Source organism: Condylura cristata, unplaced genomic scaffold, assembly GCF_000260355.1.
Source record: "Condylura cristata isolate star-nosed mole 26May11 unplaced genomic scaffold, ConCri1.0 scaffold00014, whole genome shotgun sequence".
In the NCBI taxonomy this organism is placed as follows: domain Eukaryota; kingdom Metazoa; phylum Chordata; class Mammalia; order Eulipotyphla; family Talpidae; genus Condylura; species Condylura cristata.
The window spans coordinates 27,537,279-27,560,028 of NW_004567115.1; the positions used below are offsets into that span (position 1 = coordinate 27,537,279).

Genomic DNA, 22,750 nt, shown 5'->3' on the forward strand with positions numbered 1-22,750 from the left:
TCAGTCTTTAAGAAACTTGTGTTTGGCACATGTCATTGACAAGGAGTTGTCTTACCCTCTCTGAACTTTTTTTTTTTTTAAGATTTATTTATTTATGCTTACAGAACTGGGGTACAGGCCAGAGGTGCAGTGGATGAGAGGATTCACCAGAGACAGAGTGGGGAGCAGAACAGGCAGATGTACTGAAATACACTTCTGAGGGGAACAGTGAGTGGGTCAAAGGAGGTCTGCCTTGCCATGTGGGTCAGCTCCCTGGCCATGGATCGAACTTGTACTACAGTGACTACGGAGAGCTTCATAGTGTGGTGCTTTAACCTGTTGTGTTACCAGGGAGAGCCCCCTCTCTGAACTTCTTAACTTTCTCAACTGCCACGTGGCGTTGGTGTTTCCATACTTCATTTGTTCCTTATGTGAGGACCAGAGCCCTTTTCATGACACTGAATGGCCCCTGGGCTAAACGTGTGGAAGATGCAACCTGTGGCCTCTTGCAGCTAAGTTTTCATCGAGTACATCTGTACATTAAGTTTCACTATACCTTTGGTAAGATAAATGCAAATACAGAGCATTGTGGGGCCGAAAGTGTCTTCGTGTCCCGTGTCCCCTCTCTGCCCTCCGAGTGGTTCATTTACCTTATTTGTCCTCTCCTTTGGGCCTTGTCTGTTATTATGAAAAGAGGACCAGACGTACCTGTGTTTTGTTTCCTAGGGAGATGTGCATCCAACAGGATGGGAGAATTCATCTCACCGTTGTTTACTTTGGCAAAGAAGAAATGAATGAGGTCAAAGGAATTCTTGAAAACACTTCCAAGTGAGTACGATGTGGCGTGGTAACGAGGAGCCATGGTAACTGAGTTCAGAAGTACAGATCCCAGCCTGGAACTGCTCCTTTTGTTTTGTTTTTCCCTAACACTATAGACAAGCTGGGAGATTAATGGGCTGCGGGCCCTGTGTCGGGGAGTCCCGGGCCCCCTTCCTGGGAGACCACCCCGCCTGACAGTGGTCCTCTTTGTGCTGGGGGTTGACTTTGACAGTTGAGATGAACTACCCTGAGCAGCAAGGTTGGGGATCATGGGCTGCTTCCGGCTTCCCATGACAGGAGGCCAGCTCTCTCGCACCGCAGGCCTGGGGCTTGATGAGGCAAAGTGGGCACTGGAGCAGCACACTGGCCAGTGAGTGCCTTCTGCACCAAGGAGTACGGCTGAGTGAGACTCATGCTGGGTCTTGTCGCTAGCAAATGGCCTCACCCTTCTGAATGAATGATTCAAATTCACATCCTTGAATTTGCCAGTGAACAGGCTTTCACATGTCTAGAATTGTCCATCTGTGGGCATGGATTTTTTTTTTTTTCTTCAACTAGGTTTCTTGATAATTCTGTCATTTAGCTATGATTGGGAACAATTATCTGAGAAAGTGGTGGCCCACTGCAGGGGGTGCCCTGAGAGTCCTGACTGCAGCCAGTGTCCCCATTACAGTGTAAAGTTAGTTAACCACTGAACAACCCAGCTTTGAACTGCATGGGTCCACTTAGATACAAAACTGTTTTCAAGAAATATACAGTTGAGGCTCTTCCTGGTGGTGCAGTGGGTTAAAGCACCACATTATGAAGTGCTTCAAAGCCACTGCAGCATGAGTTCAATTCCCAGCCCGGGAGGTGACCCACATGGCACGGCAGACCTCTCCTGACCCACCTGCTGCTCCCCTCAGATTTTACTTTGTCAATCTGCCAGTCCTGTTCCCTACTCTGTCTCTGGTGAATCCTCTCACCCACCACACCTCTGGCCTGTCCCCTAGATCTGTTGAATAAATCTTAAAAAAAAAAAAAAAGAAATATACAGTTGACCCTTGAACCCCATGTAGTCAAAAACACTCTTAAATCTATTTTTTTCTTCCTTGTGATTATCTTAATAACATTTTCTTTTCTGTAGCTTACTTCATTCTAAGAATGTACTTAAAGCAGGTAATATGTTAAATACATATTAATAGTTTCTGTCATCAGTAAGACTTCCAGTCAGTAGCAGGCAGCAGTAGTTAAGTTGTGAGTGAGTTAGAAATAATACATGAACTTTAGACTGTGCGGGGTCAACACCCCAAACCCCTCCATTGTTCAGGGATTAACTGTATTTCTAAGCAGCTCACCTCTCCTATGCAGCCAGGATTGGGAACCCCCATCCCTTGGGGCATATCCCCTTCCCAGATCAACAAAGATTGGCCAACTATTTATTAAGAGAAACATATAACCCAATTGACACAAGTCTTGTGGATAAACGGAGGCCAGTGTAAACACTGTGTTGGGAAATGGCCCTTCAGCAACTAGGTGTCTCATCAAGGCCTTCTGTTCCTTCAGACCCCTCCACCAAAAGGTTGCTTGGTGCACAAAGAATGAGTAGTATCTGGCCAAGAAAAGTCAAATCATTTGAACAGTTAAAATGGTTTACTCAGGGCCCTCTCTGGTGGCACAAGCCACAGCCACTTCAGCATGATCCCCACCCTGGAGGTGATCCACATAGGCAGCAGACTTCTTACCTGCCCGCTGCTGCCCTCAGAAGTGTACTTCGTCGATCTGCCTGTTCTGCTTCCCACTCTGTCTCTGGTGATTCCTCTTACCACCCCTGTACCTGTGGCTTGTACCCCATTTCTGTATGCATAAATAAATCTTAAAACAAAAGTTTAATAAAAAGTGTGGAAAATTTAGAACTGCCTCTTCACCCCCCTTCTTTCTCACCTGCCACTCCTTTCCACATCTCCTTTACCTTTGGTGTGAGAAAAAACCACTTCCTGAGCCAGTGGAGCCATTTCTCTCACTGCCACTTCCCCCCCCACACACACACACACACATACCGATCCCATACTGGTTCACACTGGTCCATCCTCCAGTCCCTCTTCCACCCCCTCGATTGCAATCAATTGATTTTTGACTACATGTCAATACTTTTTACCAAAGGATCTATAATTTGGAGCATTTGACCTCCTTTAATAAAAGTATAAATAATGGCCCACCCTAGTGGTGCAACAGGTTTGGACGCAGCACTGCACTTCTCCTGTGAGTTCGATCCCCAACCCTGGAGGTGACCCACATGGCGCGGCAGACCTCTCCTGACCCTCCCTCTGCTCCCCTCAGCAGTGTACTTTGTCGGTCTGACTATTCTGCCCCCCACTTTGTCTCTGGTGAATCCTCTCACCGCCTTTGTACCTCTGGCCTGTACCCCAGTTCTCTATGTCTAAATAAATAAATAAATCTTTTTTTTAAAAAAAAGAATAAATAACAAGAAATTGTGGAGGAGAAGATTTCCTGGGAGGATAATCTAAAAGACTGATTATGAAAAAGTAGCCAGGAATATGTTTAGCTTTAAATTGTTTATTCAAATGTCTCCAGTAGGTAGAACACATAGTCAATTTCAATGTTTAGAGCAGTTAGAGTTAAAATTTTCAATTATAATTGAAGGTGATACTGGTTTCTACTCAGAGTTGTTTTTTGTTTCTTTTTTAAATGAAGGGCTGTTGTGGGAATTGTCACGTTAAGAGAATTTCCTTGTGATGATGGGAAGAAGTCTGTATTAGAGTAAATCATATTAGATAGCAAGTCCTTTATCATTTTTAATCCAGCCATTCTGGGAAATGTAGTCAATTAGAGAAATTAAATCTCTGGTGGCAACAGTGGCTTTCTCAGGTCATTATAACTTCTGTTAGAATGATGAAAATTTGAAGGGTACCATGACCTAGCCTTATTATATAAAAGAAAAGAATTGGTGAAAAACTCAAGCATTTTCTCAGTTAATAATATAGTTTGAGAGGAAATAGTCACGAGTAACCATGTGGCCTTTGGAATCACACCCTGCAATCACAGGAAGAACGTAGGTGGTGTAGAATAGCATGTGAAAAATGCTGTGTCTCTGCTGGGCCAGCCCGTGCAGCGTGCCACTAAATACTGCATTTCTTTGTGTGGGTAAATTAAATTGCATCTTATTTCCAGTTACTTACCTATTTGTCATCCTTTTAAAAAGCTTGGGGTTGTGTCTGTGCTTGGGAATCCATTGACTGGACCCACTTTCTGACGTGGAGGGGGACTTAGGATGCAGAGTGGAAGCTCCCAAAGGAAGAAGCCCCGGGCAGCACAGTGCCCAGTCTGAAATATGCCTCCAGGTTCTCCACTGATGAGCTGTTGACCCACCCTCCGTGTCTGGTGTGTGCCACTTTCTGCATAGTGTCAGATAATCTCAGAAGGCAGAAAAAAGAAATCAAGACCAAGTCCCTGCCCTCCAAGGGACCACATGAGGCCTTTGGTGTGTGTCTGCACGATGCACAAGTGGGTGCTGTGACGGGAAGACAGAGGCAGAACTGGGCAGAAAGCCTGTGAGCCCAGAGGGACCAACTTCTAGCAAGGCATGAGAGGCAGGGCGCTTGACGTGGGTGAAGACCGAGTGGGATTTTCATTGGAGTGGAGAAAGATGGTGCATTATGGGGAGGCTCCGAGCAGAAACAGGAGGCCCAGCTATGTCCACACCATCTTCAGGTGGTTACTGTGTGCATGTGGGATGGAGAGAGGACCAAATGGGGTTCCAGACTGTGTGTTCCTGTGGCTGTGTTCCTGTAGCCTGGCCATGTTGTGTGCATCACAAAACCATAACAGTCAGACCCAGGGAGACACAGCGGTGTTTTGCACCGAAATGTGTCCTGGCTTAAACATGGCTCAACTTCTCTTCACTCAGTTTCTCACACTGTTGAGAAGGGGCTGCTCTGGCCCAACAAGCAGCGTTTCTGTGTAAAGGTACCGGGCTTGTGGCAGGAAGGGGCTCAGCTCTTCTGCAGAAGCCTCCCTGTGTTTTGGAGCAGGTGCTGGTGAATTGGAGGTGAGGGCAGGGCAGGCTCCTCATTATTCCCCCCACCCCCACCTTCCCCTACTCCCCCGGTCCTTTATGCTCCTGCCATGAGTGAAACCCTCCAGTATTTTTCTTTTCCTTCCTGGCTTATTTCACCAAGTTTCCAACTCTTTCTCAGCAGAGAATGCTTGTTTATTTTCAGCGGCCCTTCCTGAGCAAGAGAGGAAAAGGTAGGGTTCCTCCACCCAGAAATTCTAGGTACGGTTAACGACCTGCAGCAGACTCCTAGCTGAACACATTGATTTGGTGCCAAGGTGGGAACCAAAGTGGGTGATAGTCCGGGTCTCCTGCAGCCCATGATTGGCTGACAGTGCGTCCCAGGCCAGCAAGGACTGTCCCAGCTGGCCGTGTGTGCACTCGTGGCCTGCTGCCTCACGGGTCTTCCAGCCGGGGCTGTCGCTGGGCGTGCCACCCGGCAGTGGTAAGGGAGCACGTCTCTGCAGGCAGCGCAGGGTGGGTAGGGCTCTCAGGTGGGCGGGGGGTGGGGGAAGGGCAGGACATGCACAGAGACCGATGGCACTGCCTGTGCATAGCACTCGTGGCGCTGAGGGGCTGCTGTGTGGACAGAGCTGGGTGCCATGGTCTCCGGCTTTCTCCCCAGCCTGCCGACACATTAGCGTGAGTTTGACATGCGAGTCAAGTTTGGGTAGTGCCACTGACGGAGCGTGGATTGCTTATCCTCGTAGAGAGGTCGGATGAAGAGAAAAGGCAGCAGATTGCCTTTTGCACTAGACCATATGGAACGTCCTCGGCATCCATTTTCTCAAAGTCTCTCTCTAGAGGCAACATATTCAAGCATAGACATTGATTAAGACTTCTTTTTGTTGTTTATTTTCTTAATTGAGGTGTTCTGGTTTACAACACAGTATAAGATTCAGAAATATGGGATCCACCTCTTCAGGGATATGTTACAGCTCTCAGCCACCACCATCGCCTCCACCCTAGACCACTGGCACGCGCCTCCTTCCTTTTCCTCTCTAACACCCCCCACTGGTAGCCTCAGTGTTTTTTCTGTTTTAAAGATTTGTTTATTTCTGGATACAAGAACTGGGGTACAGGCCAGAGATTGGGGGGAGTGAGAGATCTCACGAGAGACAGAGTGGGGAACAGAACAAGCAGATGTACTGAAATATACTGCTGAGCGGAGCAGTGGGCAGGTCAGGAGAGGTCTGCCATGCCATGTGGGTCAGCTCCCTGGCCAGGGGGGATCAAACTGGTGCTGCAGTGGCTGCGGAAAGCTTCACAGTGCTGCTCTTCAACTCATGGCACCACCAGCCTCAGTTTTATATTCACATTTCTAGGGTTTGTTTTTGGTTTGGTGTTGTGTGACTATTTTGTTTCCTATATTCCACATATGAGTGAAACTGTCTAGTGTTTGTCTTTCTTCCTCTATTTTGCTTAGCAAAATTCCCTCCAGTCCTATGTTATCACAAAGAGCAAGATTTCATCTTCAGATGTGTGTGTGTGTGTACATATATATCTGTGTGTGTGTGTGTGTGTATATATATATATATATATATATAAACTATTCCACTGTGTACATGCATCACATCTTCCTAATCCTCTTATCTGCTCTTGGGCATTTAGGCTGTTTCTATAACTTGGTTATTGTAAAATGTTCTGTTTTGATATAGGCATGCAGAGAAGTGCTTTTGCATTCTTCTGGTAGATACCTGGGAGTGGGATTGCTGGGTCATATGGGAGATCTATTTTTATTTTTTAAGAAGCTTTCATGCTATTTCCTGTAGGGACTGAACCAGTCTACATTCCCACCAATAGTGTAAAAAGATAAAAGTTCCTCTTTCTCCACATCCTTGTCAACACTTGTTGTTTCTGGACTTTTTATATAGGCCATTCTCACAGGTGCCAGATCTCACTGGGTTTTGATTTGCATTTACTTAATGATGAATGATGGTGAGCATTTTTTCATGCCCCTATAGGCCATCTGTATGTCTTCTTTGCAGAAGTTTTTATTTAGCTCTTCTACCCAGTTTTTGATTGGGTAAGACATTTTAAAAAGTTCTAAATTAAGGTCATCTCTAGCACTAAGTACAATGATTCTTCCATCCTTCTTCCATAATTATGACTGATAGACAAGCCCTGCTTTCCACCCCCCCCCCAGGCAAAGTGGGGAACAGAATTTATTAGCAGCAGCTCAATCCAAGATGTAGGGACTATTTGAACAGAAGAAGTAGGTTAACTTATGTACAGTAAAGCTATAGCTCTTCCTCAGCTCACAATGGATGACATCCCAATAAAATCATATTGAAAATACTGTGAGTCAAAAATGCATTTAATACTTGTAACCTCCTGAACATTGTAATTTAGCCCAACTTAACTTGCACATGCTCACAACACTTTAGCATACAGTGAGATAAAACCATTTAGCAGCATGTCTATTTTATCATAAAGTATTGACTATCTCAAACACAGGTGGGTTTTGTGGACATGATGGGATGCAAAACAAAGTGTCCACAAGGTGCTGGCAACACAGCGCTCTGCAGAGCACTGATTGTTCACGATGGTGACCGGGTGGCCACCTGGAGCTGCGCCGCCGCCACTGATCAGTATTATGAGAATGTGTCTGGGAAAGGATCAAAATTCCAAGGGCTATCTCTATTGCTTTTATGGCATTGCTTTTATGGCAAAGTAAAACTAATCTTAAATTGGACCATCCATAAGTCAGGGATTACCATTGACAGACTGAGATACTATTCACTTGCCAAAATTTGCAGAGTTCATCTGTCCATCATTTTTTCAACAATTAAATTTATTTTATTCTATTATAATATTTTTACATTTCATCTTTTTCCATCTCAACTGTAATCCCCGTGGATTTAGCATCACCAAATTACTCACATGCCATCACCATAGTCCTGTGCACTTCTTCCCCTGCCCCCATTTTTGATCCCATTTCCCACCCCACCCCTTAAAATGTCTTTGGTATATTGTTCATCATTATTATTTTTTCCGCTGGTCCTTTATGCTTCTGCTATGAGTGAAATGATCCAGTGATTTTCTTTTTCTTTCTTTTTCTTTCTCTGAACCCTTCTAGCTCCATCCATGTTGCTGCAAAAGGCATGCATTTATCTTTTTGATTGCCAAGTAATATTCCATTAAACAATTAAATTTTTAATGTTGTTACCTCACTTTCTTATACCATGTGTTTTCTTAGCTTGTATTCAAGTAGTCAACATAACTTGATTTTTATAAGTACTTGATATTATGTCTCTACAGATAGACTGTATGGTATTCAAAAATCCAGCAGTTTCTCTAATGCAGAATATGCAGAAACTGTCTTCCTCTTCCCTTAGCAAAAGTTGCTTGCTGGTGTTCAAATGCAAGTATTTTTGTATTTGAACTCTCTGATGATAGATCCTGGAAAACCTTTTAGAAAAGGTAGCTAAATTGTGAGTTGGATGCAGCCTGGATAAGGGGTGCTGCTAGTCAGCCCCTCCTGCCCTGCAAATTAGCTGACATATCCTTGTAGGCTGAGAGCCCCTAGGAGTATGAGACTTGAGACAAAAGACGAAAGAAACCTTCTTCTGGAGGTGAGTTTATGTCCACAGGATGGGGAGACAGTCGTGTGACACTCAACTAGAGACTTTTAGATAAGCAGGTAAAATCCAGGCAGCTCTCAGCGTAAAACTTTCTTAAAATTGGATCTGATGGTGCAGGGAGAACTGGGATGAGTTTGATGTAGGGCAGTTGGTCTATAGAAACCTCCAGGAGCTGCGAGCTTAACTGCTAGGCCCCGACTTCACCAGAATATCTTTAGAGGTAGGAGGCAACATTCGCCTCAGAAAGGCCACCCTTGGAAGGGAGGGGTGAGCAAAGGTCAGGGGAGCACACTGGAGCACTTTGGTGGAGGATTGGGGGTTTTAAAGTGGTGGGAGAGTTACAGTGACCACACCCAAGGGGAGAAATAAAAAATTAACAAGGGTATAGAACAGTAGAACTTCCTTAAAAAGAATAAATAAGGCCATCACCTCAATACTGAAAATACTGAAGTCACCCTTCTTGAGAGAGTAACTAGATAAAGTTTGAAAGAGGAGAATCCCTCCAAGTGTGGAGTGCTCTTGAACTGAATGCAGGATCATAGGGAACTAGAATATTCAGATATAAAGGGCCTTTGAGCTCTCTATCAGATTCTTCAAGGACTCAGATTTTGAGTCCAAAGAAGTAAAGTGACTGTTCCAAATAAATTAGAGGCAGAACCAGAATGAGACTCATTCATCTATTCACATGTTTGTCCACAAACATCTGGGGAGCACCTCGTGAGGCCAGGTGTGGTTCTCAGCCTTGGATCTGGGGAGGGACTCATAGACCAGTGCTTTTCCAGTCAGCAGGCCTCCTGGCTTGCTCTCCTCCCGATAAACATGTCTGGCATCAGACTCAGACAGGTTGGACCCACAGATCCCCAAGATAGAAAAAACAAGCTCACTTCCATATCTGAAAGATGATGAGTCAAGGAAGGAGTAACAGAATGAGTTTCACAGATTAATTTGCCAGATATAAGTGCAACATTGCACTTGAAATGCTATTCTATATTTGTGTTGACCTTTACCCAAGATAGTTACTTGGAATAGAAGCTTAAAAAAAATAGAAATGGGTTATTGGGCTTGTTGTGAATATATGAAGATTAGAGAAAAGTTGGTGAATGGGGATAAGGTGCTTAGAGAGAGGACTCAGTGAGCAGAAGAGGAAATGGTAAAAAAGGCTATTGCAGCAAGAAAAGGAGTATTTACCAAATGCCAGCCCCTGTATAAGCAGTTACAAGCTCGAATGGAACTACAAGTGGTTCTTCGGTTTTATCTGGTAGAAGACAATCCCTGTCTCACTAGGTACTAAGTGAATTCCTGGACTTTTTGCTCAAAATGTGCTCCATTCCCAAAGATGCTTTTGCACATGGGAAACAACAGCCAAATGAAGGGGCATCTTGGCTTTGCTGCCCACATGTGGGAGTCCTCGCCCGCACTAATGACAGTAGCTGATGTGTATAGTGTACTTTATACACTGGGCAGCATTTCTCTAGCTAATAACTGTGAGATAGTTGAGGAAGGTGTTATTATTCCTGTTTTTCAGATGAGGCAACTGAGGTTCTGGGAGATTAATGGGCTTGCAGATCACAGAGTTAATCTGTAGGAGAGCCAAGTCAAGTCTTCTGAATCCAAGCTTGCTACTTTCTCTACCAGGATTTCTCTTTCATCCCAAGGTGGGGTGGGACTCCAGGTTGAAATCTGTTGAGGGCAGGCAGACATTAAGACCATTGTGCCTGACTTTTGGAGCTAACAGATAAGATGCTACCTGGGGCCATTTCAATGTGATTTTATCTTTGACCTAGTTTCATTTGGTTGGCTCAGGGGACACGGAGATGTTCCTGGATTGTGTGATCTAGTCTTCTCTGGTTTAAGTGTTCTTCATCACAAAGAATATTTGGTAATTATAACAATATGTTTTCAACATGGTGAAATTGGTAGAACAATGAACTAAACTGGTGCTCCACTAGGCATTCTTAGTACCTGTTATTCCCCTGAGTTTCCACTGAGCTTGGGTCATTCTGTAACTGAGTCATCTCAGTGCTCTCAGGGTGACAAGAAAAATGTGGCAAGATGTGGCTGGTCCCTGCTTATGCATTCTCCAGGGGATTCTGTCACCCTCGCATGGATGGGCATATGAGTGACTATCTGATCTTCCCTTTCAGAGCTGCCAACTTCAGGAACTTTACCTTCATCCAACTGAATGGAGAATTTTCTCGAGGAAAGGGACTTGATGTCGGAGCCCGCTTCTGGAAGGGAAGCAACGTCCTTCTTTTTTTCTGTGATGTTGACATCTACTTCACCTCCGAATTCCTCAATACATGTAGGCTGAACACACAGCCAGGTATGGGTCGGCTGGATCCTTTCTTTAGTGAACGGGCCCAGGAGAAAGAGTCTCAGAGAAGACAGGACCTGGAAAAGCTGCTTAAAACTGAAACCCTGGTGACACAAATGGGTTAAAGCGCAGCACCGTGTGCCTATCCACAGCCACTTTAGCATGAGTTCAGTCCCTGCCCTGGAGGTGACCCACACAGCATGGCAGATCATTTCTGATCCGCCCACTGCTCCCCTCAGCAGTGTACTTCAGTCTACCTGTTCTCTCCCCACCCTGTCTCCGGTGAATCCTCTCATCGCCCCCGCCCCACCACCACACACACACCTCTGGCCTGTATCCCAGTTCTTGCATGCATAAGTAAATAAATCTTAAAAAAATATGCTTTAACAAAATGAAAGGAAAAGGGGTAACTGGGGGCAGTTATCATGGGAGAAGGACCATGAGCAGAAGAACCAACAAACCAACAATATAAAACTTGTTTTCGGGGGGTGGCTGATACTCAGCTGCTAACTACTAGAGTGACTATATCAGTTGTTAATATACTGGAATTCTGTGTTCATTGGTACAGACGAGTGTCGGGGAGACCTCTGTTCCTTTTGGCAAACCTTCAAAGGGCTGATATATAGCAGGAGGAGATCCCCAGAATACTCTTCACGTTCACACACATTCGTTGACATCCTAGGCCACTGACTGTCATTATTTTGGATATCACTCCTGTGGAAGCAGAACAGACGTATTTAACAGTCTGCCTGGTCTACCTGATGCAGAACTTCTAAGATCCGTTTTCTAACTGAGTGAGAGGAAAAGTGGATGCAGGTGCCTGGGAGGTTTCAGAGGGTTGAATGTAAATGAACAAACTGAATCTTTTGATCTGGCACTTCATGTGGACATTTGCTTTCTGTTTTGCAGGGAAGAAGGTATTTTACCCCGTCCTTTTCAGTCAGTACAACCCTGGCATAATCTACGGCCACCACGACGCGGTCCCTCCCTTAGAACAGCAGCTGGTGAGTAATTACCACAGAGGTGCCTTTGTGTGTCTTTCATTACCGGGGGCACCTGACCATGAGCAAAGGGGAGTGGACATGTGTCGATTGATTCCCATAGTAATTTTTAAGTTTGGCAGATGTTCTGGCCTTTGCTCCAGTGCCTTGTTGAGTCACAGTTCTTGCAATATTTAAAAGTGGAAAATAAATAGGAACAGCACCTTACAGAAAGGTAATTTCACACCTTCATAGTTTTCCTCTATGGGTATTGGAAGCTGTCATTATAGTATTCCTGCCTCATCTGTGGTTTACTTTCCCTGGTTTCAGTTATCCCAGTCAATTGCAGTTGGAAAATACTATCTGCAGTAAGATAGTTTGCAGAGACACAAGCCACATTCATTTAGCTTTTATTCTGGTATATTAGAACTAACTGTTCTGCATTATTACTAGTTCTCATTGTTAATCTCTAACTTGTCTCATTTATAAATGCAACTTTATCCTAAGTATATATATATATATAAAACAGTGCATCTGTGTGAATTTTGTACTATATCCATGGTATAGGCATCCCTGGCATTCTTAGAACAGATCTTCTTGAATTTGAGGAGATTGTTGCATTGCATTGTGGATGTATGCAGCTTGTTTTCTTTTTCTTATTACAAATCCTATGAGGTGGGCCCTCCCTGGTGGCACAGTGGGTTAAAGCACAGCACTGAGAAGCTAAAGCCACTTCCGCATGAGTTCGATCCCCGCCTGCCCCGGAGGTGACCACATGACGTGGGCAGACCTCTCCTGACCCTCCTGCTGCTCCCCTCAGCAGTGTACTTCGTCCATCTGCCTGTTCTGCTCCCCACTCTGTCTCTGGTGAAGCCTCTCGCCGCCCCTGCACCTCTGGCCTGTACCCCAGTTCTGTATGCATAAATAAATAAATCTTTAAAAAAAAATCCTATGAGGAAAGAAAGGTGAGATTTATGTTCCCATTTGGAAGTCAGAAAGTGGTTCTCACCTCAGGGCCACTGTGAGTGAGTCAACGGGAAGACAGGACTGGCCCTAGTGCCCATCACACCACCACTCCCACGCATCACAGTGCTTTGGGCAGATGGAACATTAAATGTGTCACTGGTAAGGTGACTTTGAAAGGAACACTGGAGGGACTTGCTGAGCTCCTGCCTGCCTTGGTGGCGGTCCCCAGGTCCTCTGTGGGCTGTGGTGTCTCCTCCGTGGTGGTGGCAGTTCTTCCATTTAGCAGAGACACAGCCAGCAGGAGGAGGAAGGGTAAGGCCAGAAAAGAGTCTCTGTGTGCTTTGGGCCTGCCCCTCCCAGACTAAATTTACCCTTATTGTTGTCAGTAGTAGCAGAGAGAAGGAAAGACTTTTCCCGTGCTCAAGCTGGGCTAGGAGTCTGCAGAAATGATTTTGGTTTATCTAAACATGGAGGAACTTCTTGCTGAGTCTTGGGGACATCTGATCTGCAGCATGCCTGTTCTTCATTGCCATGGGTAGCTATCTCCTTTTAAGGAAAAGCCATATTTCTTTCCATATTTCATGCCCCTCTTAGGAAGCAAGAAAGGAAGTGTGGTGCGTGAATGTGAAGATGTGCTAGGATCCAGTCGCTCATGTTTATGAACTACGAGAGAGTCTTTTGGTTTCTGCTCACCTAATTTTAACCTGGGGAGATGGGGGCCAGGTTTCCCCTGGACTTTCAACAGGAAACAACTGGGTGTCTTAAATTCAACCCAATTCTGGTACTACCTACCTGGGATAGCATCAGATTACACTGGTAAAGGGGTCAGTGCCCTCCACTTTGGGGTCTGAAGTCAGGTTCTTCTGACCAGTTTCCTACAAAGTGGAGATTCCGGTGACCTCTCCAATGGCAAGTTCAGGTTACTACCTGGACTTCTGATTCACTGGCTATAAATCATAGGTTCCCAAAACCCTATCCTTGGGTTGGGTTAATTTGCTAGAGGAGCACAAATTCAGGAAACACATTGACTCACCAGATAACAGGTTTATCACAAAGGACATTAAAGGATATGAGCCAACAGAGAGATGAAGTGATACACAGGCTGAGCTTGTGAATAAAGGAACTTGTGTGCTTGTGGAATCTAAGGCCTGATGCAATGGCAGGTGGAACTGTTCTTGTTCCCCAAGCTAGAAGCTCTCAGAACTTCCTGCTTGTCTGGGTTTTTATTCAGTAAGCATGATTGATTAAAATAACTGACTATTGGTGATTGATTAACCTCCAGCCCCTTCCCATGAGGGATTGGGACAGAAATTCCAACCCTCTATTCATAGTTGGTTCCCTGGCAACCAGCCCTAGCCTGAGGTGCACCCCAAAGTCACCTTATTAAATTCTACAGTAGTGGAAAGGGATTTGTTATGAATACTACAACAACATTTCACCTTTATGGCTCTGAAGCATTTCTCAGGAACCAAGGATAGGAGACCAATTGTTTTAACAAAAGATGCTCCCATTGCTCTAATCACTGGAAATTCCAAGGGTTCTGAGAGCTGTGAGCTCGAATCTGTGGCAAAGGCTAGATATACATAGAGAGATCTTTATATGTTTCTTTTTTTAAAAAAAGAGTTATGCATACAGAACTGGGGTATAGGCCGGAGGTGCAGGGGTGGTGAGAGGCTTCACCAGAGACAGAGTGGGGAGCAGAACAGGCCAATTGATGAAGTATTCTGCTGAGGGGAGCAGTGGGCAGGTCAGGAGAGGTCTGTTGCGCCATGTGGGTCACCACCAGGGCAGGCGGGGATCGAACTCATGTGTAAGTGGCTTCAGCTCCTTAGTGCTGTGCTTTAACCTGCTGCGCCACTGGTGAGGGCCCTATATATGTTTCTTATAAATTGCATTGTTACAGAAAGTAAACTGATTTTCATTGAAAATATGTATTTTGTGAAATTCTTTGATGGAATGAGTTTGTGTTTAAGCTCCTGAAAATAGCAAAACCTGCATTTTCTACCCCTACCTGTATCCCAATTAAATACCTTTCATAATAAAAGTAGTTCTTTATACCCCTCATGAAGTTCTAATACTACAGTCTTACTGTATGTCTGTTTACATACTGCATGTGTCCGTGCGCTTTGTATACAGACAGTCAGATTTTTCATTTCCCACTAGCTTTTACCTACTCGGGCAATGTCACCCCCACTGAGAAACTAGTTTCTTTTCTGTAAGAGTTCAAACCTTCTAGGGAGGGCTTGAGGAATGGGATATAGGTTTCGTTTTCTTTCAAACAAGCAGAATGAAAATTCCTTTGATTTTCAAATAAAGTACTTCTTTCATTTGCTGTCAAATATAGTGAATGTTTCCACTTCATAAAGACTTTATTTGCTTGCAAGGAATTCTTTTCCTTTTACAATTTAAGGGTTGTCTTCTTTGATAACTGTCCCTCAAGGGGAGAAGGGGAACGGTGTAAAGGGGAGCTGGAGGTAGGGGTGGTATGAGCGAGCCAGTTTCTTAGATCCTGAGTTTTAGTGATCACACCAGACTTAGAACTCACACTGCTGGTTCAGTAGCTGAAGCCTCTATATTACCCTGTAACCTTTAACATGAACTTCCAGATACTCTGAAGCTTCATAGAGCACACGGGCCTGATGTTCGAGAGTTCAGTTTTTATGACTGTTAAGCCCAGAGAACCACAGCAGCTGTCTGTGAAAGGGCTCTCCTTCCAAAAAAAGAAAGAAGGAAAGTTATTGATTATGTTCTTTATTGAATGAACCTTTTCTTGAGCGCTTGCTGCCACAGAATAAGTGGGAGTGAGGGGTGATGAACTGAACTAGCTTCTATATCTGAGCCTAGTTCACATTCCCTACCCCTAGAAGTGATTTACTCTTTGTCTACCTGGAAGTGATTCTGGGGATCATCTCACTTGCTCACTTTTCTTTTTATAGACTTGTTCAAGATCACACAGTCAACTAGTAACAGAGCTCAGTCCAAAAGCAGGATTTCGTCCACTAGCGCAGTGTACTTAGATTTGCTTTAGCTCCAGATGACCATTGAAATATAGAGGAAATGCCCTGACAGAAATCCCAAAGATGAACTACAAAAGTTAATATGCTAGAGCTGGAACACACACGGTAAGGGAGATGGTAAAGGAAAGACTTCCTACCACAGGTTCGTTTTGGCTCAGCCTTGAAAGCTATGACAGTGTTACTAGTCAGTTCTTGCTAGCCTTCCCTGGAAGTCGGGAATATGTTGGTATCAGAGGAGAAGGGAAGACACAGAAGCACAACCTCACTGTTACAAAAGTCACTTTGCAAACAGCACAACCTTTTCCTGTAGTCCCTGCACTTGTGCCAGCTTTTACTTCTCCTGGCTGCTGTCACTTGGTAACATTTCAGTTGCAGACCAAATCCTTTTTTTTTTGTGCTTTTTTTTTTTTACAAAGTCAAACTACTTTTTCCTTGAATTTTGTAAAGACGTATATCTTTTGAGTTTGGACCATTATGTAATAACTTGTAGAGGAAGTAATGGAATTTTTACTAATATTTAATTTCTTGAGTTGTAATCCTTAAGGTGACACTTGTGGCTACTTTAATGTGGAAATAGCTCTCTGAAAGGGAGAACTGTAAAGTAATTATTAACTTCGGGCATTTGACTTTCTGTTCAGTTCTTGTTGAGGCCGCCGAGAAACATCTTATGACTTCCCTCTTAATCAACTCCTCTCCCCTGAACGCCAGTCTTGTCTCACCCTCTGCTAGAAATGTGTTTCCAAAGCAAAGATTAATTGCATTAAAAAACAAACAAACTTTATGGCAGAAGCTCAAAACTGTGCCAGTAATTGTTCTACCACCCACTCTCTGAAAGTGGGGAGGTGGGAGACCCTGATTCTAGTGCACTTTGCCTGGTGTCAGGACTCTGCTGTGAGCTGTCGGAGACTGTCAGTGAGGCAGCTGACCACACAGTTGAGAAAACTCTCACCAGGGTGGCCAGCTGGTACTAGCCAACTCCCGCTCAGCTCTTCTCTCCTGAGTCCTGTTGGGATGAACATCTCCACAAACTGACTCTCACCATAGTTATAAGGGAAATGTTTGCAGTCCCCAGCTGCTGGAAAGGGGTACCAGAACAGTGGATGCCCAAGCCAGCCCCAGCCAGCCTGCACACCTGCCCTGATTCTTGCGCTGAGCTCTGGGCCTGCGTCACCACAGAAATCCCCTCAGTCTGTGCTGCAGTCCTACGTGGCACTTCAGTCTGATGTCTTTGTGGCACTCTGTTTGGTGTGGGTGGTCCACCGGCTCCCGTCCTCACCCTCTCTTTGATGACACACTTACCTTTCTTCCCCTTTCAAAAAGAAACTTACCACTGACCTGTGTTTCCGTTGAAACTTCTAAAAAATTGTTGACTGGCCGCAGCACATCCTTGTGGTCTGTCTTCAGTTACTGGGAAGCAGACTCTCACTCAGCACCTGGCGTGATGTTAGCGGGCACCACCTGTGCAACTGTGTGAGCCTGCTGTGTGTGCATGACCTCCTGAGGTGCTCGGTACGGCCAGAGGCTTGCTTATTGCTAATTTTACAGGTGAGAAACTGGAAGTTCATCAGTGTGAGGTACTGGCTCAGGCTCCCACAGTTGCTGAGTGGCTGGGGTGGGGAAGGTGCTTCGTGTGATGGAGAATGGGCGGAGGATGCTGAGTGGCAGGGCACGCACCCCCTTTGGAAGGGCACACACTTTGAGGGAGGCAACAAGCCTGATCCCCGGCCACAGGATTCTAAGCCAGGCATGAAGCCTGTGGTCTGCTTGGATGCATTTCTGGTAACTATGAGGCTGGTCAAAGGTATTTTCCATTCTTGCGTGATTCTCTTGAATTAAGAAGAAATGCTTTGGGCCCTCCCTGGTGGTGCAGCAGGTTAAAGCTCAGCACTGCAAGCTAGCTGCTGCCACTTCAGTGTGAGTTTGATCCCCCGCCCTGGAGGTGACCCACATGGCTCAGCAGACCTCTCCCGACCCACCCTCTGCTCCCCTCAGCAATGTACTTGGTTGATGGACCTGTTCCCCTCTCTGTCTCTGGTGAATCTACTCACTGCACCTGCACCTCTGGCCTATCCCCCAGTTCTGTATGCATAAATAAATAAATCTAACAATAGCAACAACAACAAAAAAAACCTTGAGAACCCTTGTTGAAAGAAGAAGAAGTGCTCTGTTAGAGTTTTTGCTATTTACTTTCTTTTAGGGCTCAGATGGTCACTCAGGTGGCTGTCCCAAGGCAGCACCATGAAGCCAGATGGGTGCTGATGGCCACGGCTCCCTGCGCAGCTGCTGGGAAGCACCTTCCCAAATCTTTAGGGAAAGAAACTGATTTGCACTTTGTGTTTGAAACCAAATAGAAAATAACACCCTCATCACATGACTTGCCCACAGAGCTGCAAGTCTGGAAACTTCTGTGGCGGGCGGACTTGACAACTGTCCTTTGTGGTGTGGTGTGTTCATGGCTTGCAGTGCTTGCTGGGCTCAGAGTGGGAGAGAAAGGTGCTGTGGAGAGTTAGAGGAAGCTGATCCTTGAAAGACCTTGAAAAATGAGGATGGCCCTTAAAAACAGATCAGTGAAACTCAGGACAGATGGAGGCTTTCTCAGGGCCTCTCATCCTCTGCTGTTGGGGGCAGCATGGTATGTGTCTCCATGGCAATGGGGCAGGCTACTACAGCTCCTTACGTGGGGCCAAGGTTCGGTGGAATCAGACACTCAGCATGGACCTCAGGAAGGGGGAAACAGCTGTGTGTGTTGGTTCAGAGCCACACAATTCTAAGAGTTCCCCACTGGAATTCCCAGGTCTTCACTACACGCTGACAAGAATTCCCTACTTGAACAGAGTCTATTTCCATTGGATGGTGCCATCTCTGCCCTACGAGTGTGCCCTACTCATTCAAAGGAGAAGTATTTATTGAGTACCTATTGTATGCTAGACAGTGTTCAGATTCCAGAGCTGCAAACAAAACAAACAAACAAAACAAAACAAAATTTTCTGAATTTGTGTTGCCTGTGGTAGTGGCTGAAGATAGTCAGCAAATGAGGAAATGTATCTACAGGGCAATTTCCAAGAGTCATGCTGTTAGAGAACATTCCAGAATATAAGCAGGTGATGGTATAGAGAGTCAACTGGGAAGGGTATGTGTGTCAAGGTGACAGCTCTGAGCAAGGGGCAGAGCCCAGTGGTGATCAGGGAAGGGGTGACCAGTTATACTGCAAGTGTCCATGCTGGTGCCTTCACCAGGATATGAGTAAGGGGCGATATATAAGGAGGACATGAGCTAGCCAAGGCAGGCAGGGCTTCTGTGCACCTTCTGTGCACCAGAGGCTGCCTTGTAGATTTTATCCTACTGCATTAGGGGGGATGCAGTTGAAACCACTGCAGGATTTTAAACAAGCACATGTTGTGATATGATGTCCTTTGGAGGGCACCACCCAGTTAGCAACCTGGCTCAGTCACTCCCAGGAGAACTCCCCACTTACCCTGACAATGTACTCTGGGGTATGACCAAGTCAGTCTCCACCAATAGCTAAATTTCAACAGGCTCTTCAGTAGCGGGTTGGAGGGTTTGCCAGCTTTGAAGCTGGTGCTAATAACTGTTTATGTAGCATGTTCCCAGCCTACAAATTGCTTGGTTTCTGTCACACTGTCCCCAGGGCATTGTTCTCCTTGTTCAAAGCTCACCAGGTATTACATCCACTGAGCCCAGGGCCTGGGATGGCTGCGTCTTCATCCCTCCCCAGACCCAGTCCATTCGTCTTCTTATTTGGTGTTTTCTCTTTTAGAGTCCATGCAGACCTCACCCAAATACTTGACGTTTGAATAATGGCTCTTCTCTTTCACTGTGTTTGACTTATGAATTTAGCAGACTTAGGTGTCCCAGTGAACAAGAAGCATTAAGCCAGTCGCTGCAGCAGGAATAGTGAGCTTGCCTGACTGGGATGGAGCAGAAACCATTTTGAAATAGATGAATCAGTAGAGATTTTTCCAGACTTAACCGCACTGCCCAATCTTCCAGTTAATAGTAATGAACTTGTCTTGCTACGTGCACAATAATGTAAACAAGCTATTGTTCTGGAACAGAATTGGAACACATTTGCTGGGACAGGTCTAGCCACAGAACAGGTCCTCACTTTCCGGGGCAGTCCCCATGGGCGGCACCAGAGTCAGCAACATCTAGGTGTCCTGGTAGTGAAAATAAGGCAGTTCCCTGGGGTACAAAGTAAAAGAATTTTTAAATTCATCAAATCTCTGCAAGCCATTTGTCTACTATAAATTCACCGGTAGTAGAGACAAAGGGTCGCGCGAAGCAGGAGACAGAGGGTGACTGGGCTCACAGGCTGGAGGAAGTGTGCACCTGTCTCAGCAAAAGTCACCAGTGGTCAAGTTGGGATGAGACGCAGACACTGACCCCCGACCCCCCACCCCTGCCCTGTTTCTAATGAGCACTGGCCAGAGCCAGACGTCCCAGCAGGAACTGCTGACTGAGTGGATGGGAGCCTGCAGCCTCCCCTCCTTACGTGGGCAGGGGTCTCCTCATCTTTAGCACCTATGTGAATTATAAGAAGGAATTGTGATAGGTAGGTCCCCAAACCACCCCTAGAATTACCTCAGCCAAAAATACATAAACAGGGTTTTGTTTTGTTTTGTTTTGTTTTGTTTTACGTGTTGCAGCTTCAGCAAATACATCGGAAATGTACTTGCAGAGGGAGAGATTGCGCAGGGCCAGGTCGGCTTTGCTCAGGCAGTGCTGCTTGATGGCCGCTCTACGGCCCTGCCGCCTGGCACCACGCGGAGGCTTTTGGAAGCCATTTGGCGTTCAAATAAAGATGAATGGACAGTCCTTTTTCAGAACCTGGACTCTTAGGGCCCTTTCGCTTAGCCAGTGAGAGTTAACCAGGCTGCAGTAACACACTGAAATGCTGGGTTTTCATTTTGTTCCCTGAGGGAGCCCTATTTGTGCTCTGTGCCAGGACAGCTGAATTCGGAGTTGTTCTCTGTCCCTTTTCTCAACTTCCTGAGTCTTTTGCTGGCTCCCTGCCTGGCCCTGTGTGAGGGGCTGGCCGAAGCCTCGGATTCTCACTGGCACCGTTGTTGAGCCAGACACGGAGGTGGCTTTTCCACGGCGCTGCTCAAAAACTTGCTCTTCTTGTTGGTGTTTGAGTGTGTGAGTGCCTGCGTGAGTGAACGCTTGTGTGTGTGTGGTGTATGTGTGAGTGTGTGTCCATGCCTACACCCTCGAAACATTCCATGTCAGAGGTGCCAAAGATCACAAGGCCTGGTTTGGGGCCTGGTGAGTTTAGTCTTCCTGACTACCTGACAGCACTCGGTTCATCTGCATTTCTCACGCGGGACTGGCCTGTGGGCTCTCGTTCCACTGCTCACCTGGGTTTTGAACACTATTTGCCTCCACCCTGTCCTCTCCTCTCTAATGACACTGCTGTCCTTGCAGGTCATAAAGAAAGAAACTGGATTTTGGAGGGACTTTGGCTTTGGGATGACATGCCAGTACCGCTCAGATTTCATCAACATAGGTAAGACTGAGACACTTGCAGCAAGGCTGCTTCTCTGCTGCCACCCAGAGGCCACTGGCCTGTGTGGCCACGCGATGTCCCATCAGGTTCCAAGGAGTCTGGTGGCCAAGGGGGTGCCATGTCCAGACAGGCCCTTCTGCGTGTACTGGACTTGGGAGCACGTTGAGGCAGAGGAGCCTCCACCATCTCCACCAGCACCTCTCAGCTGCTCCGAGGCACCAACCTGAGGCAATTTATTGCATACAGGCAGCTTCGAAGCCGGTGCCCGGCTGCTTCCTTCCTGCTGCTCTGACTCCTATGCCTTCTCACATAGCATATCTGGGGCCTCCATAATAAAGGCTGCCATTAAAAAACATTAAGGGCAACAGGGGGGGAAGTTAGGAAAATCACACACCAGAAGAGATGCCCAGCCAGGGAGGTGACCCACATGGCGCGGCAGACCTCTCCTGTCTTGCCCGCCGCTCCCCTCAGCAGTGTCCTTCGTCGATCTGCCTGTTCTACTCTGTCTCTGATGAAGCCTCTCACCGCCCCTGCACCTCTGGCTTACACCTAAGTTCTTTGTGCATAAATACATAAATCTTAAAAAAAAAAGAAAATTCTAGATGTTATTTCAAGCCCTAAGTGTGAATATACACACACATTCCCAGAGTAGAAGAAAGCACTTCAGTTGCAGGTGAGAGACCATGGGTCTCAGAGGCAAAGGACCCTCTCAGGAGGTGGGTGGCAGAGTCACAATGACCACAGAGGCTCTCCTGCTCCCTCCTTGTGGTGGTCCTTACCCCATGCCTCTGAGAATAGCTTTGGAGCTTTTACCTGTCTAGGGTGTGCTATGCAGCCCAAAACCTTGGGTGAACTCTGGGCCAGGATGAAGTCAGGGAAGCCCTCCCCTTAACAGTGTGGAGACCAGTCTCCCACCCTCTGCCCACTGTGGGCCTCCCAGGGGTCCTCATCCTATGTCTGCAATCTTGGACAGAGCCGCAGGGTGTCTATTTCAAATCTCATCCAGTCAGTGGCCCCAGGCTTATGTTCAGAGGTTAGGTGGACTGTGAACCCTCCCAGGAATCACTGGGTTATTTTAGGAAAAATAATACTTGAAGTCCAGCCTGGGAAGTAGCAGCACGAGTCCCCACGATGCTGAGTGGTGGGTGCCCCCAGACACTCAGCAGCTAACCACAGGTGTTCGTTGATTTTGCTAAGAAATATCCCTAAATGTTGTACAAATCAAATTTCCAAAAATGATATTTTAAAATTTTCTGGAGGATTTTTCCATTTCAAGAAATGCTGTTTCCTTCTTGTATGTATAAGAAAAAGGTGATTTTATGATGCTGTGTGTTTATCAGATTTGGAGCTCTATTGGGTTTCCCTGAAGATTAGACATAGGTATGATTTTAAAAAAGCAGTATTACCTGAATAAAAATAAAAATAATAAAAATAAAGCCACGTGGCTTCACCCTGGTGGCACAATGGATTAAAGCGCCACATTATGAAGCTCTCTGAAGCCACTGCAGCT

At 46.0% G+C, this 22,750-nt stretch overlaps 1 protein-coding gene across 4 annotated transcripts in view; it reads left to right on the forward strand.

Annotated features, from left to right (window-relative positions):
* The window catches only part of CSGALNACT1 (chondroitin sulfate N-acetylgalactosaminyltransferase 1), a 158,225-nt gene that overhangs the window by 132,018 nt on the left and 3,457 nt on the right, over positions 1-22,750 (forward strand). For all 4 annotated transcript variants that reach the window (XM_012725017.1, XM_004682293.2, XM_012725016.1 and 1 more), the window contains exons 5-8: positions 706-807; positions 10,581-10,759; positions 11,660-11,754; positions 21,159-21,240. In XM_012725017.1, the coding sequence (XP_012580471.1) occupies positions 706-807; positions 10,581-10,759; positions 11,660-11,754; positions 21,159-21,240 (458 nt within the window). The remainder of the gene's footprint in view (positions 1-705; positions 808-10,580; positions 10,760-11,659; positions 11,755-21,158; positions 21,241-22,750) is intronic.